Raw genomic sequence first — 18,138 nt, 5'->3', positions numbered from 1 at the left:
TGCCACCAGGGAAGTCCCGAGTCTTATCTTTGTAATCCCAATACTTAGCTCAGTGTCTGGCATGCTCAAGTGTTTGTTAAATAATTATTTAATTACATTTACCTTTATTTCCTCTATGTCTGCTTTCTGGAGCTTTTCTCTGAAATGATTATCTGTTTCCAGCACATCAATCACTTGCTTGAGGTATTCATCATAATAAAGTCCAGTATCCTTCAAATTAAGAAACAAACAGTAACTCTTCTGAAAGTTTTTCCTTTCCTGTATCTAAAGATTTCAATCCTAAAAAAACAAACAAACAAAATAGAAAACGTCTAGCAAAATGGCACTGAGACATACCTACTTTGATAGTTTGGGCAGCCAAAGTTAAAAGCTGTATTTCTCAAATGAAGAGAGTTGTATCAGAACCAATGTCATGTTTTACTCTTACATAAAGGTAGATTTTCTATATGGCTTAGACAATGAATACTTAACCAATATACTAATTGGTTTTACCCCCTTGTCACCTGTCTCTCATTGTTATCTGTCTCTTCTCTGAATATAGTACGTTTTCTTGGTTGGTTATCTCTACATTGGAAATATATTATGATTAATTCTTCTATACACTAATATACTAATTAGATATATATATCTAATATAACTACATTAAAAAAACTTTGTCTGATATTAAAGAACATATGCTTATCCAATACTCTTTTTACTGCTATTTCAGAAATAGTTCCTAAATGTCCAATTTTATAAGTAATAAATTCTTAGCAATATTTTAGTTAAAATTCTTCCCACAAGGTTATCTTTAGCATTCACTTACTGGTGGTTCTATCTTTGCACTGTCCACAGGTTGAGCATTTTCTACTTTTGTCTTGTCTATGTCTATAGGCACAGCTTCAAGAGCAGTAAGTATACATGTAACCAAGAGAAAACAGTATTGTAGTAGGATGGTCCTCCACATCATCTGAAATAAAGGTACAATTATATTAAGGTTCTGAAAAGACGTTTTCAAACTATATATACATGCATTCCCAATGCCACATTAATAATATATTTAATTTCAGGAAGTTTAATTCAACAAAAGAATTCTAGGAAAGGGGTTAAAAATAGATTATAACATCAAAAATAATGCTTAAAATAGATCACTAAAGAAAATCAGGAAAGAAATGCTTTTCAGCTAAAATTGAAATGACAAGTAAACAAAATTTTAAAGTTTAAACTGCTATATAATATAAGAAAACATTTGGTTAATTATAAAAGCTTCAGATAAAGACAGTAATGAGGGACTCAATTTTTTTTTAAATAAATAGTCCAAGTTTAAGAAAGGGAGAAGGGGGACTTCCCTGGTGGCACAGTGGTTAAGACTACACGCTCCCAATGCAGGGGGCCCGGGTTTGATCCCTGGTCAAGGAACTAGATCCCACATGCATGCCACAACTAAAAGTTCACATGCTGCAACTAAGGAGTCCACATGCCGCAACTAAGGAGCTGGCGAGCTGCAACTAGGAGCCCGCCAGCCGCAACTAAGACCTGGCACAACCAAATAAATAAATAAATATTTTTTTTAAAAAAAGGGAGAAGGGAAAACTATTTATTTTTTTCTCTGTTAAAATACTAAAGAGCCAAAATTATTTCTGGATATAATATTTAAATTAGCTTCAATCGAATTTTGAAAATAAGTTGCTCTATGAACATAAATTGATTAAAAGAGACAAATAACTGGCTACAAGTATTCTCTTAACTTTCCTAGACATTATTTTACCATAGCCAATAGTCTTATGTTAAAATTCTGTTTGGCCAATAATTTTTCAGATAAATAGGTCAATAAAATATCAAGCAGGATGTAACAGCATTGAAGCAAAAGAGGAACAAATACTGCTGGTCCCGCAATATTATTCAAACCTTGCTCATTCAGCTTCTACTTCATAAGGATCTTTGTAGCTCCAGAGGATCTACTACAAGAATTAGAATGAATAAAAAGCTCATACTTAATTGATTTTATATAGAGAGAGTGATATTAGGATCCAAGTCAAAAATAATGGTCTGACCATCAATCTGGAATATGCATTATTAATTTAGAGACTCCCAAACTTAGCTGGCCATGGACTTTTTTTTTTTAAGTAACATGTTTTTATCTACAGAACACAATTTGGAAGAGTACATTGCCTCATTTTCATCACAACCCTACGTAATACATAGAACAGTGACTCATTTTATGGATGAAGAAATTTTTAATGGAAACAAATCACTCATAGAGCATTGTCTTGCATTAACAAAATCACTAGAATCCACATTTTAGTGCTATTTCTAGTATATCAAATTTTTTAGCATCTTTATTGAGATATAATTCACATGCCATAAAATTCACCCATTTAAGGTACAGGATTTGACTATTCTATAAAGATGCTACTCAAAGTTTAGTTCTCAAACCTGAAGGATAAAATCATCTGGGAGCTTGTCAGAAATGCAAATTCTCAGCCTGCAGCCAAGACCTCTGAAATCAGAATCTCTGGGGTGGGGACCCAGAATCTGTTTTAACAATCAATCCAGGTGATCCACCTATATACGTATGCTCAAGGCCACGATTCACTCTTCTCTAGGACACTAGTTCAACATGATTGCCGTGAATAAATGGTTTTTATAATGAAATGTTTGGGAGATACTGGCTCAATGAAGCTAAATCAGTTTCCACCTTCATAAGACTTTCAGAACTTCAGATCGGCTACTCTGCATTATGAATCTCTAATAGAAGGATGGTTTGTTTCTCCACAGAATCTTTTCCTAACCATGAATTACCTCCTCTTCCCACAATTATTTTTTATGACAACAAAGTTTACTTCTCATTCATGCTTCATGCCCACTGTAGGTACATGTTTTATTTTTGCTCTTTTGAGATACAATTTACATGCTATAAAACTTACCCTTTTCAATTGTACAATTCAGTGGTTTTTAGTATATTCACAAGGCTGTGCAATTATCACCATTATCCAATTTTAGAACATTTTCATCACTCTAAAAAGAAACCCCATACCCATTAGTAGTCACTCCCCACTCCCCCTATTCTCTCAGTCTCTGGCAACCATTAATCTACTTTCAGTCTATACAGATTTGCCTATTCTGGACATTTCATATAAAACATGTGGCCTTTTGTATCCGGCTTTTTTCATTTAGCATTGTTTTCAAGGTATAACCATGTTGTAACACGAATCAGCACCGCATTCTTTTTTTTTGGCTGCATTGGGTCTCGTTGTTGCGCGCAGGCTTTCTCTAGTTGCGGGGAGCGAGGGCTACTCTTCATTGGGGTGTGCAGGCTTCTCGTTGCAGTGGCTTCTCTTGTTGCAGAGCACAGGCTCTAGGCGCGTGGGCTTCAGTAATCGTAGCATGCAGGCTCAGTAGTTGCGGCATGCGGGCCCTAGGGTGTGCAAGCTTCAGTAGTTGTGGCGCATGAGCTCAGTAGTTGTGGCGTGCGGGCTCAGTAGCTGTGGCACACGGGCTTAGTTGCTTTGAGGCATGTGGGACCTTCCTGGACCAGGGATCGAACCCGTGTCCCTGAATTGGCAGGCAGATTCTTAATCATTGTGCCACCAGGGAAGTCCCAGCACTTCATTCTTTTTTACAGCTGAATAGATTTGCCATTGTATGGATATTCCACATTTTGTTTATCAATTCATCAGTTGATGGACATTTGGGTTATTTCTACTTTTTTGGCTAGTATGAATAATGCTACTATGAACATTTGTGTTCAGGTTATTGTGTTAGCATATTTTGAATTCTTTAGGTTGTATACCTAGGAGTAGAATTGCTAGGTCAATTCCATAACTCCATGTTTAATTTTTTGAGGAACTGCCAAACTGTTTTCCATAGCAGCTGCACCTTTTTCCACTACCACCAGCAATATATGAGGATTTTAATTTTTCCACATACTAACCAACACGTGCTATTGTCTATCTTTTTTATTATAGCCACCCTACTGGGTGTGAAGCGGTATCTCACTGTGATTTTGATTTGCATTTCACTGGCTAATGATGTTGAGCATCTTTTCAAGTATTTATTAGCTATACCCTTTACCTTTAAAAAAATTAATTTAAAAATATTAAGTTAGTTGTTTTTTTAAAAACTCTGAATTGAAAGTTTTGTTTACCTTTGCAAGTCCCATATGCCACTGTAAACAGGCTGACCAAATGACCATTAAACAACGTAAAAGTTTTAAGTGTAATCATGGTTGAAAGGCCCAAGTTATGACTTAACTGCTCAAGTCAATTTTGATGTCTTCTACACACACTTCTGGAGCTTAATTAAGTCTCCGCAGCCCCTAACATGGTACCTGTACAGTTAGAAAATGAATAATTGCTAAAATGGTTTGAATAGTCTCTCTATAATAATGTACACAGAGAAAGTCAGCTCAGGGATATACCTCCATAACTTCATTTTGCAGACCCCATCAGGAACTGTGATTATCCCTTGATGTGGTCAATCCAGAGTTCAAAAGAATCTTTCAGGACTTCCCTGGTGGTGCAGTGGTTAAGAATCCGCCTGCCAATGCAGGGGACACAGGTTCAATCCCTGATCTGGGAAGATCCCACATGCCGCGGAGCAGCTGAGCCTGTGCACCACAACTACTGAGCCTGTGCTCTAGAGCCCGCGGGACACAACTACTGAGCCTGTGTGCCGCAACTACTGAAGCCAGCATGCCTAGAGCAACAAGAGAAGCCACCACAATGAGAAGGCTGCGCACCACTACAAAGAGTAGCCCCTGCTCACTGCCACTAGAGAAAGCCCTTGTGCAGCAATGAAGACACAACACAGCCAAAAAAAAAAATTAAATTAAAAAAAATACATTAAAATAATCTTTCATACAGACTTCTCCCCTCCACCTGTGTCATCTCCGATGTCCCTTAGGCTCTCCTTTTCCCACCATACAACACACGCACACATTAATAAGCAGTTCTGTCTTAGCAATTGGCAGCTATGTCACATACCTTGAAATATGCTCTTTTTTTTATAGTGTCCACCTTTACTTCAATACACAATAGAAGCTGAGAGTAATAAAAATAAACTATAGATAAATCCAATCTTGGAAGTGGAATCTCTTTACCAATTTGTCACTTCTGCTCTCTCACTCTTCTTTCAAGTCTACCATAAATACGAAGAGAGTCAAGCAAGAATGTGTTTGTATATATGAATGTGTCTATGTGTCTGTGTCCTGACAGCATCTCAAAGTGACAGAAAGTCTCTGGGCATCTACTCTAAAACACTGACTGAATTTATGGTTCATAAACATTTCACTGGGTCCCAGGCTTATAAATAACAATAGAAACCATCTATTGAGTGTCTACTATGTAGCAAGCAGTATGCCAAACTTTTTTATTATATTAACTAATCTATTTCTTATAATGGCCCTGTGAAATAAATATTATTATTCCCATTTTATAGTACAGGAATCTGAAACATATCAGTTAAAAAACTTGATCTGGGTCACACAGCAGTAAATCGTAGATCCAGAGTTTGGACCTGGGAGTGACTGACTTCAAAGAGTATGTCTGCTTTTAAGCACTGGTTCTCAAAGTGTGGTCCCTGAACGAGCAGCACCTGCACCACCTGGGAATTTGTTAGAAATGCAAATTACCAGGGCTTACTCCAGATCTTCTAAATCAAAGAATCTTTGAGGAGGGTGAGGAAGAGAAGAGGGGGGGCAAAATCTGTTTTAACAAGCCCTATAGCTGATTCTGAGGCATGCTAATGTTTGAGGACATACTGCCTCTCCTTAGCTCTATTATTCACAAACCTCTTCTACTATGAGAGACAAAGAGAATGTGTATCTGAAAAGTAAATTTGGATCCTCAAGGAAATGAAAGTCAGGTGTTACATCTAAGAAGGGTAAGGCAAAACTAAATTTAGGTCTATATTCTAATTCCAGCTGTACCATTCACTTGCTATGTGATCATAGGTCAGTCAATTAACTTTCCCTGCTTGTTTCCTCATTTTTTTTAAATAATGAATTTTTTTAAAGAGACTTTAACTAGACTTAAGTATTCTTTAAGTTCTTAGATTCTATTATCAGCTTATTCTTTTGAATAATGTGTAGATCTTTTCTGTTACATTATCAGAAATACTACTAAAATTGTTTGTACTCACACCAATTGTAAGAAATTAAATTACATGATTTATAAATGTCTTTAAACCAAACATTGCTTATTCAGCCAGCTGAAAATTACCTTGGTAGATCAAATAGAAGATCTGGGTGCTGGGATACAAAGAATACAAAAATCAACTACCAAAGAAAGTTCCTATCTAGATAAAATAAGAATGAAGTAAAGCCAGGAATGTTTCACACTTCCCATACAGAGTGTGAGACACTGTACACTTTAAAAAGAGTGAATTTTATGATATGTGAATCATATTTCAACTTTTTTTTAAAGTAATGAAAAATAGAGCAAAAAATCTGAGCTTATAAAATAAAATGCGAACATTAAAAAAGGAACAAATACAATTTACAAATATCATTTACCTACAAAAGTAAAGAGGTTTTAGAACTAGCCATGCTCTATAAATTTTCATAATTATCCAATTTTTACATTCTTAATGATTTTTGTCTGTTTGTCCTATCATACTAGAAAAGTGAAAATCTTGAACTTTAATTTTGGATTTATCTGTTTTTCCTTATAATTCTGTCCATTTTCATTTGAATATTTTGAGGCTATGTTATAAAATGTACACAAATTTGGGCTTCCCTGGTGGCGCAGTGGTTGAGAGTCTGCCTGCCGATGCAGGGGACACGGGTTCGTGCCCCGGTCCGGGAAGATCCCACATGTCGCAGAGCGGCTGGGCCCGTGAGCCATGGCCGCTGAGCCTGCGCATCCGGAGCCTGTGCTCCGCAACGGGAGAGGCCACAACAGTGAGAGGCCCGTGTACCGCAAAAAAAAATGTACACAAATTTAAGATTTTCTAGGTTTCTGGTGGGTTTAATCTTTTTCACATTTGAGTGACCTTTATACCCCAATTTGCCTTAAGGTCTATTCTGACAGTAATATAGGTAAAACAGTTCTCTTTTGATTAGTGTGTAGATACACACAAACACACACACACACATTCTCACACACTTTATTTTATTTATTTTTTCCATTCTCTAGTAAATTTTCTTTTATTTGTATGATAAAGACCAGTTATATATAAAAAATAAGTGTCATATTTTGGGTTTTTTTGGTTATTTTGAAGTACACTTGGTAAGGATGAAATCTTCCTAGCTCATATTTTTATTTTTTTAACTTTTTATTTTATATTGGAGTATAGCCGATTAACAATGTTGTGATAGTTTCAGGTGCACAGCAAAGGGACCCAGCCATACATATGCATGTATATCCATTCTCCCCCAAACTCCCCTCCCATCCAGGCTGCCCCATAACATTGAGCAGAGTTCCCTGTGCTATACAGTAGCTCCTTGTTGGTTATCCATTTTAAACATAGCAGTTCATATGTTTTTTTAAAATTCAGCCTAATAATCTTTCCAACTAGAGTATTTTTTCTGTTTATATTTAATCAAATTACTGACATTGTACTTAATTCCTCAGTTTAACATCTCAGAAATCAGAGTGTTTTTCAGTTAATGGAATATTAAAATGTGGTTGACTAAGTGGCAATAGCAACATAATCTTTACTGCCTGCACATGCATGAACTTTATTATAGCTATTCCTACTTCCATCACTTCAGACTGAGTTTTTGCATTTTGGGTACTTCACAAATTGAATTTAATTGCCATTTAAAATATCTTCAAAAGGATTAAATTGTGATTTGGCATTGAAATGAAAAGCTATTCTGGGGAATTCCCTGGTTGCCTAGTGGTTAGGATTCTGGGCTTTCAATGCCGTGGCCCAGGTTCAATCCCTGGTCGGGGAATGAGATACCACAAGCCTCGCGGCCAAAAAAAAAAAATTTTGTAAACATAGAAATGAAGCAGCTGATATTAGTGAAGCAAATATTTGATGTTAAAGGAATAACAGCAACTTTACATTTCTTGTAAAAGAACATTTAAGTGCTTCACCTGACCTTAGACAGGAAGATACCAACAAATAGACAAAGCTGCCTTACATTTTGAGATGCAACAAGATTATCTACGAGCAGCCAAACAATGCAAATGAAGGCAGTAGAAACTGACAATGCCTCCAACAAATAAAAAAAAAATTATAGAACATGAGGCTGATTTGATGGATTCATCAATCGTTAAGGCAAACGTTAATTTGTCAGAGACTTCCTATCAAGACTAAACAGAAGCTGCATAATTTCCATGTAATCTGACGAAGAAACAAAGCTGAATTTAGTCAATAGGAAATGCTGAAAAAATCCTGATGTTCTTCACAGGCCTCAAAATGATATACTAATGCTAAAGGTACTAAAGAGATTGATATCCTGAGAATGGGTTACATAGGGAATAGCATATCACTGAAACACTAGCATAAGCACCTATGGCCACAAGTTGCTGCCATATTAAATTTTAAACTACAAAAGCATTTCCCAAAAACGTTACTGTGTATGTAAAAGAGGGATTATGGCTGAGTTAAAGGAAGGCTAGCTAAATCTGGTTTGAATGTTCAAGAGCCTTTCGTGGTCTGCCAAGGGTATGAGTTTAGTTCTTGATGCATTCTGAGGCTGCATACATGATGCCTGGGATTGTTTTAAAAATAATCTGGGGGCTTCCCTGGTGGCGCAGTGGTTGAGAGTCCGCCTGCTGATGCAGGGGGCACAGGTTCGTGCCCCGGTCCGGGAGGATCCCACATGCCGCGGAGCGGCTGGGCGCGTGAGCCATGGCCGCTGAGCCTGCGCGTCCGGAGCCTGTGCTCCACAACGGGAGAGGCCACAACAGCGAGAGGCCCGCGTACCGCAAAAAAAAAAAAAAAAAAAAAAAAAAAAGAATAGGTTGCTGGAAAGGTATCACAACTTGATGTTATTCCTGATGCCATGTCTAGACAAAATATAACCCCTCAACATTTTAGTCAATAAACAACTGAAGGAGAGGTTGAGGAAAGAAGATGAATCTGACAACTTTCCATTGTCATCTTTTGAAAAGCACTGGGATCAAAGCTTGCAAAATGAATGTCAGAGGCTTGGAAGAGAATTCCAGGCAAATGGTCTTAAAGAAATTCCCAGAATAAAATTACCCTCACTCTTCATAGTAGAGAGAACAATGCCGTGTGGGAAAACACAAACATTCACAATTCTGAATCAAGGAAGCATTTCAAAAGACTCAGACTATGAATGTGAAAAAGCCTTAGGAATACCTTAACCAATTTATTTAACTTGTAATTTCTTTATGTATCTGCAAAAGTGATGTGAGAAAAATCTATATGTTTAAATGAATCTTAAAAAGCACTTTCAGTAAACACAAAATGAAATTATAAGTGATAAAGCACAGTGTAATAATTTAACTGGCAGTATGTGTTCTATATAGTATAAACTGGTGTCTTAATATCAATGGAGTCTTAGAGTTGATGAAACACCATCTTCTTTTCGGCTTTCTATTTATCCTGCCTCTTTAATATTTATCTCCTCTCCTTTCTTGCGTGTTTTTTAAAATTTTGTTTTTGATTGATGAGGAATTTTTAAAATACATTTTTCCCTTCTATTAGTTTCTAATCTTTTACTGTTTATTCTAGAAATAATTAGGACAATTAACTTACTGAAGTCTAAAGCTAATTAAAACATTTACTCCTTAATAAGCCCTCAATAAATGTTAACTGTTATAACAAAAGAAATGAAAATTTTTCTAGCTCATTAGGTAGAAAAGTAACGATACAAAGATGTCTTTAAATACCAAGATAATGTCAAATGTATCAGAGATAGGTTTACAGATTTTCATTAACCCAATAATATACAAATGTCCATACAAAAGAAGGAGAGATGAACGATAAGGAGAGGCAATGGAAAGAAAGGGAGAATAATTTACTTCTCTTCCACTATCAGGTTAGTAAGAATGGCCTTCTCCTTTCTTTTATCACTCTCTTCTTCCATAAGAACAGAGTCCTAAAGAGGAAATATTGGGCCAAACTAGCTGGCTGACACAGCAGACTGATCCAAACCAGGATAGACTGAAAATTAACGCTCTGAAGTAGGATAATATGAAATTCTAAATCAGGCAGTGATCTCAAGACAGCATGGAGGGATTTCCCTGGTGGTGCAGTGGTTAAGAATCCACCTGCCAATGAAGGGGACATGGGTTCGAGCCCTGGTCCGAGAAGATCCCACATGCCGCAGAGCAACTAAGCCCCTGCTGCATGACTACTGAGCCTGCGCTCTAGAGCCTGCGAGCCACAACTACTGAACCCATGCGCCACAACTACTGAACCCATGCACCACAACTACTGAAGCCCGTGTGCCTATAGCCCGTGCTCCACAACAAGAAAAGCCACCGCAATGAGAAACCTGCGCAACACAAGGAAGAGTAGCCCCCACTCACCGCAACTAGAGAAAGCACGTGCACAGCAAAGACACAACACAGCCAAAAAATAAATTTAAAAAAAAAGACAGCATGGAAAGCACTGATCCCAAAGGCATTAGAGCCTCAAGAAAAACTACAAAATAAGCAGAGTTCTTGGAACTTCCCTGGTGGTCCAGTGGTTAAGAATCTGCCTTCCAATGCAGGGGACACAGATTCAATCCCTGGTTGGGGAACTAAGATCCCATATGCCGCGGGGCAACTAACCCTGTGCGCCACAAAGAGAGAGAAGCCCGTGCACCACAAGACCCAGCACAGCCAAAATTAAAAAAAAAAAAAGCAGAGTTCTTAAGCCTCTCCTAACATGCAGTAGATACAAAATAATTTCCCTAAATGTCCAAGTCCTAAAAATAAGTTTAATTCTCCTTCCCTGTCTCCACCAAATCAAAATTCCCATTCATAAACAGAGGCACATTTCTCAACTACTGATTCGTACCAGTAATTATCCAGATTAAGTTTACTTGGGGTGTGTATGGGTATGTGTGTTTCTCAAGAGTTTCATGTTTTGCTTGTTTGTAAGGAGAAAAACCCTGGAAGTGATTAAAAAGCATGGTCATGGGTGAGAAGTGTGAAAAGTACAAAAAACTGAAACTAGTTTGTCTCTCTTTCCTTTTGTTTCTCTTCTTCCTCCCTCATCCATCTCTTTCTCCCTCCCCCAACCCTCCTCTTTTACTCCTATTCCTTTTAAATTTAAGACTGAATTGAAGTACGTTTTGTTTAATCTGTTGTATGCTATTTATTAATTTAACAAATATTTACTAAGTACTCACTATATTCCAGCCATTATGCTGGATACAAAGGTAAGTGAGATAGACATGGTCCCTACCCTCACAGAGTTTTCAATCTAGTGTGGAAGGCAGCCTATTAAGTAAACAATTGCAATTTGAAAAAAGCTGCTTACAAAGCAACATGCAGCATGATCCTTTCTGTTAATTGAAAAACTTTTAAGGCATTAAAATAGTATTCAGCAAATAAGACGTTTTCAGTCAGGTGACTAAAAATGCTAAATGTCTTAATTTGCTCCTTATATTCCTTCTAATATTCTTAAAAGATTCACTGAATCTTTAGGTTCTTCCCCCATCCAATTTCCATTTCTAAATTTCAGTTTCCTTTTCTCAAAACTTTATTTCATTCACTTTCTTTACAGATGTAATGGCAATTGAATCATTTCATGTGACAAGTATAGGGTATATTTACATAATATTTACCCAAAAAGGTCTGGAAGGAAATAAAATATTGGTATACCTAAGTAAGTTAAGCAAGGGCTAGTAGTTAAGTAAGAGGAAATTTCAAGACGGTTAACAGTTAAGTTGTTTTAAAAAAACCACAACTTTTAACCAAGAAGAAAGGTAAAAATGTTCATTGCGTGACAACATTGAATTTAAATGTATCTTAAGGTGGATTACACTTTTCAACATAAATTTACTTCCTGATGACTTATTATGTGATACTCTTAGGATAACTTATCTCTGTCTTTATAGTACTTTGCATAAAGCAAGTGGCTCAATAAATGTTAGCTACACAACCAACATCTACTATTGAACATTTATGGGTAATTTTTTTTAAATAACCAGAACAAATACCCAATCAAGACAGAAAACCTTCCATAATGAATCATGGGATAAACATAACAAAAGAAAAACTGTATTAGATGAAAGTTATTTTCTTCTAGAGACAATGGTCAGACTAGAGCTCTGCCGTGGCAAACTACTGAAGCTTCTTTGAGTGGTTATCACAGCTTACAGATATCAGAGATGAAAGAGAAAAAGATCCATATTGTGGCAAATACTTCTATTTCCCAGCCAATATCCAAATCTTCCCTTCCTCTTCAATAACAAAAGCCCAATTTTGTTCAGGGCAGCCATGTATCCAGCTACATTTCCCTGCTTCCCTGGTAGCCTGAGCTTTGGTTCAGGATAACCTCCTTAAAGGGAGAGGATGCATCCTTCTTTGTCTTTGCCTTGCTGCCTGGAACTCTGCTTTGACAGTTAGAGCTCTGGCAGCTATTCTGGACTACGAGGACCAGGGCCACATCTTAGGAAAAGCAGATCAAAGAACTGGAAAAAGTTTAGGTCCCTGGTGACTTTATGAAGCTACTACACCTATTCTAGGCTGCTTACTTCAAGAATTACTTTACATGAGAAAATAAATATTTTATGTTGAAGCCACCACTAAGTCTGTTTTCATTTTTGCTTTCTTAACTGATCACTTACCTTCAAACAGGTAAAGAATTTTTATCTCCTTTTTACAGATCAGGCAACTGAGATCCAGAGAGGTAAGATGACTTGCACAAGATCAGTCAGTGAAGAGGTGGGTCTGGCTCCTGGCTCAATGCTTTTTCACAAGAACTGACTCTTAACAGGTTCTAAATATATGTAAAAAAAAAAAAAAAATTAAAAATAAACATAAATTTAGCCTTATTACAGTGGTAATGGCACATGACAGTGTAAACATTTGTCAAATCCTGTGATAAGAAAAGGTGCCAAATTTCTATAAAGTGGAATGAGACTGTATCATATTCCAGTGGGGGAAGGGAAAGAAATATATTAACTAAACAGAATCAAAGACCAGAATAAGCAAAGATTCTCATTTATTGTACCCAGGTTTTACCATATTGCTCCTCTTTTAAATAACTAAGAAAAGTTCAAATTAAAAGCTTATTTTCCTCTGCAATGAGACTTCAATATATAGGGTAAGTTTCCCCATTAAATCCTTAACTGGAATTTTTCTTAAAATCTTTATCTGGAATCTTTTTTTAATCTTAGCACCACTTTTAAAAATTAGCCTTGGCCCCAGCCTCAGACATAGTGATCAGTAATGAAGCAAAACATCTCAAAATCTTTTTTGAAATCCACTACCTAACTGTAAAATACAAGGCAGTTAGCTCATGTGCAAACTCACCAGTGAACATAATTATTTCTAAGCAGTATGTAAAGAAAATAAGGAAATAAAATATCTTCAAGTTTTAAGAACACAGATTTGTTTCTTTTCATGGTACTATATTTAACATAAAATTATCTAAGCAGGAGAGTAATCATATGCATGCAATATGTCGGAAAGGCACATGACTTTTATTAACACAGCATGGTCAAAAATAAACAGCAGGGCTTCCCTGGTGGCGCAGTGGTTGAGAGTCCGCCTGCCGATGCAGGGGACACGGGTTCGTGCCCCGGTCTGGGAAGATCCCACATGCCACGGAGCGGCTGGGCCCGTGAGCCATGGCCGCTGAGCCTGCGCGTCCGGAGCCTGTGCTCCGCAATGGGAGAGACCACAGCAGTGAGAGGCCCGCGTACGGCAAAAAATATATACATAAAAAAATAAAAATAAACAGCAGATTTAATCCTAAACACCCTCATTTACTGGCAAGCTATTTGACTCTCTGAGTCTCGATTTTCCTGTCTATAAAATTGAACTAATACTTCTCCATAAGTTTTTGACTGGATGAAAATAAGAATGAATACAATGTAACTAGCACAGTACTGGCAATAGTAAATGCTCCATAAACAGTAATGCCCTTCCTGTCTTGAAAATTTAATATCTATATATTTAAATTAAATCTGTGCTGTAAACACCCAAAGTCATTGAACTTAAAAAGCAATAAACCAGTTTGACATACAACCTTCAATGTCATTTTTTGAAAGGCCATGTTAGAGCTCTCCTCTGAGCATTGCCATAGCCAAAGTCCTGATGCAGCTGTAGGCCAATGAAAAGAATACATCCAACAAAAGAAGAACACAATCTCTTCCTCCCTGGAATTAAAACAGAGCTTCTGGGCTTCCCTGGTGGCGCGGTGGTTAAGAATCCGCCTGCCAGTGCAGGGGACATAGGATCGAGCCCTAGTCCAGGAAGATCCCACATGCCGTGCAGCAACTAAGCCCATGCGCCACAACTACCAAGCCTACGCTCTAGAGCCCACGAGCCACAACTACTGAGCGCAGCATGCTGCAAGTACTGAAGCCCACGCGTCTACAGCCCATGCTCCGCAACAAGAGAAGCCACCGCAATGAGAAGCCAGCGCACCTCAACAAACAGTAGCCCCTGCTCGCCACAACTAGAGAAAAGCCTGCGAGCAGCAGCGAAGACCCAACGCAGCCAAAATAAACAACTAAATAAATAAAATTTAAAATAAAATATATATGAAAAAAAGAAACTTTCTAAAATTAAAAAATTAAAAAAAATAAAACATCAGATGTATGACCAGCTGAGCTGGACTCCAACCCTTCCCTGTATCAAGATATCAGCATAGATCTTAGTGTCTCTGCTGCTCATATCTGTAGAAAAGGACACCAATCAAGAAAACCAGTATATTGCCTTTTTTTCCAACCTTAAAAGACAGTTTCAGTATTCTTTTTTTTAAATTAACCATTCTTTTAATTGAAGTATAGTTAATTTACAATGTTGTGTTACTTGCAGGTATACAGCAAAGTGATTCAGTTATATATATATTTATATTTATTCTTTTTCAGATTCTTTTCCACTATAGGTTATTACAAGATATTGAATATAGTTTCCTATGCTATACAGTAGGTCCTTGTTTATTTTATATATAGTAGTGTGTAGTAGTGTGTATATGTTAATATAGTAGTATGTAGTAGTGTGTATATGTTAATCTCAAACTCCTAATTTATCTCTCCCTCTCCCCTACAGTATCCTTGATGATAAGGCTTCTGAAAAGCAGTTACTGTTGCTCATATGTATACTCAATAAACATATGAGCAACAGTAAGAATTTTAAATATATTAAAATTACAATGTCTTCATTATTTACACATACTGTACTTCAATAATTAAAATACAGTATGTCAGGAAGCTCTGCCAAAAACAACAAAGAAAAAACAAACAAACACAAAACTGGCAAAAATAAAAGCATGCAACTGCTATCTCATTTTCCATTAGGCTGCTTTAAATTTTTAAAATCAGAGAATGCTGGGACCAGAAATGATCTTAGAGGTCGTTCGGTTCAGACCCTACTTTTATAAAAGGTTATAAGGCACAGGGAGGTTAACTGAGTTGGCCGAGATCATTTGGCAGAGCCAGGATTGGAATCTGGCCATTTAATTCTAAGTAAATGTACTTTTTACCATATTGTGGTGGTTTTTAAAAATTTTAGATTGAAAATCATTAAAGTGATCAACACTTTTCCTTGAATAAATTATTTTAAATTGTTAGGAGCCTGTTTTTTAAAGCCTATAAACTAATTGCATGTATTAAACAGAAAAATAACAATTTCCCCTTTCTAGACCTTCAATTATTTAGAAAAAGTTAATCATCTATCATGCCAAATATAGTCAACTCAATTACAATACTTGAAAGATTATTGACTTTAAGAATTATTTTCAGTACATTTTGAAATCCTACACTTGATTCCTCCAGCTACCCAGTACTTAAAATGGTATTTTGCACACTTCAGTCATCTAAAGGGTCCTTAGAAAGTGGAAAGGAATTTAAATATTATTCCAAATAACACAAAATTAGTTTGGTATGTCTATAGAGGTACATAACATATCCCAAAATAAAAAGACACTGGTATTGATCATGTTACTGATACTCTATATTAGTGCCCATAATCAATAACTAGTGTTTTGAAAGGTACCCTTATTGCCTTAATTGTGCATTTCATTTTAACTGGTATTTACAGAGCACAAACCAACTTGGCAAAAAGCATACTGAAAGAGTATATACAAAATGTGTGGTATGAACAATAAGTACCTCGGGAGATCATAGAAAGGTAAACACAACATGGACTTCACCCTTGCAAAATGGGTAAAACTAAAATAGAAGGAGAACAACATAGGTAACCACAAGGAGACAAATGAATTTTTCACTTATCTTGAAAAGCTGGACCAGATCATGGAGAATTTAAAGACCAAGATGAGAAACAGAAGTTCCTATGGGTTTTTTTGTTTGTTTGTTTTTTTGCTGTATGCGGGCCTCTCACTGTTGTGGCCTCTCCAGTTGCAGAGCACAGGCTCCGGACGCACAGCTCAGCGGCCATGGCTCACGGGCCCAGCCGCTCTGCGGCATATGGGAGCTTCCCAGACCGGGTCATGAACCCGCGTCCCCTGCATAGGCAGGCGGACTCTCAACCACTGCGCCACCAGGGAAGCCCAGAAGTTCCTATGTTTACCCTAATAACAAGAGGGATATTATTTGAGATTTCATTTCTAATTCTAATTTCCATTTTTTTCTTAAAATTTTGACTCTACTAACTGAGGAAGAATTGTTGAAACATCTGTTGGTTCAATGTTTGTTGAACTTGGTTTTCAAGTTTTGTAAAACAAGAACTAACACTCGGCTTAAATCAGAATGAGTCTCGAGGCAATATCTATGAGGAACAAGATGCAAGAATCTGGATATTGGCTGACACTATTCAACAGAGTTTACCAGGGAAGGTCTTAAGAAACAAGTAATTTAAGTAGGCTGTAAAAGAAGCTATAAGTTAATGGATCCAAATCTATTATGCCGCTAGTCATACTACTTTTAATGAATTCCTTAAAGCAAATATCTCATCAATTCTTTCAGTTCTTATAAGGAAAGTCCACAATCTCCTTCAGACAACATTGAGTATCAGATATAATTGCATTTAACCTCCCTTCTCCCTCCTCCCCCCTTTTTTAACCCAGGTAATATATAGTTTGGTGCTCATAGTCACTCATGAATTTAATAGCCTTAATAAAAGGCTTAGACGGCAGCACTTACTTATTCAATTGTGTAAATGGACATTATCCAATTTAGGAGTTTAGCGGACACTGAGACTTTCAAGAGGTTCTGTCTCCCAGAAATGAGAGTAATGGTTCAATGGTTTATGTCCATATTTTCTTTCTTGACATTATAAAATAATTGCCATCCAAGACCACTGCCAGCACCAACCACAACAATAACCACATTTTACTCAGTCACTATTTAGCAGGTGCAACAAGGAAGTACCATCCTGCTCAAACCCTGTACCATCATCTCACACCTAACGATTTGTCACTTAGAGAAAACAATACCACACCCGGCACGAACTTTCTCCTCCCCTAATGTCAGCGGTTGCCGGCTGAACAGAACCGTCAGAAGAGCAGGATTCACCGGCCTATCTTAGCTCCTGCGCCTCAGCCGGTGGTGAGCATCAGTCTCACCAGGGGGCACCTCCCTCGCCCATCAACCTGCCAAGGCCGGGCTGGAGCCCAGACTGGGACTTGGACCTGCACTCACCCCCCGCCTGCTCCTCGCCAAGAGCCTGCCACTTTCATCGACCGCAAAGAAAGCATGGGTGCCCGGCAGCGAGTGGAACGGAGAAAGAGACCCCGCGTCTCAAGCTCGAGCTGGAAGCCACTCTCCACCGTGCCCGCCCAACCGTGGAGCTCCCACCATCCCTACTGCCGGGGCAGGGTAGGCGAATACCTGAGCTTTATATCAGGACCCACCCCAGCCTCCCACGGTGCAGATCCTCACCCACCTCGAGACCGCCGGCCTTACGAAGCCGCGTCTCCACACGCGAAGCTCCGCCTGCTGAACGCTTGCAGCGCACGGACCTACCTCTCCAGCCCCCAGCCGGCAGCTCTGCTCTGTACTTCTACCCACCGCGCGCTCCCGCCTCCTTGCTGCCATGGCGACCGCCCCGGGCCCCAGCAGCCGCTAATTGGTCCTACCCGAAGAGTGGAAGGTGCCGATTGGCAAGGGCG

At 38.0% G+C, this 18,138-nt stretch overlaps 1 protein-coding gene across 2 annotated transcripts in view; it reads right to left on the bottom strand.

Moving 5' to 3' along the window:
• NUCB2 (nucleobindin 2) overlaps positions 1 to 12,946 on the bottom strand; it is a 39,860-nt gene extending 26,914 nt beyond the window's left edge. For both annotated transcript variants that reach the window (XM_082845273.1, XM_082845272.1), the window contains exons 1-3: positions 12,686 to 12,946; positions 806 to 949; positions 103 to 210 (exon numbers count right to left, since the gene is read on the bottom strand). In XM_082845273.1, the coding sequence (XP_082701399.1) occupies positions 103 to 210; positions 806 to 949 (252 nt within the window). In that variant the 5' untranslated portion in view covers positions 12,686 to 12,946. The remainder of the gene's footprint in view (positions 1 to 102; positions 211 to 805; positions 950 to 12,685) is intronic.
• Between the last annotated feature and the right edge of the window lie 5,192 nt (positions 12,947 to 18,138).

This window comes from Leucopleurus acutus, assembly GCF_964270905.1.
Source record: "Leucopleurus acutus genome assembly, chromosome: 8".
Lineage (NCBI taxonomy): Eukaryota > Metazoa > Chordata > Mammalia > Artiodactyla > Delphinidae > Leucopleurus > Leucopleurus acutus.
The sequence above is the reverse complement of the archived record's forward strand: the minus strand, read 5'-3'. Positions and strand labels throughout refer to the sequence as shown.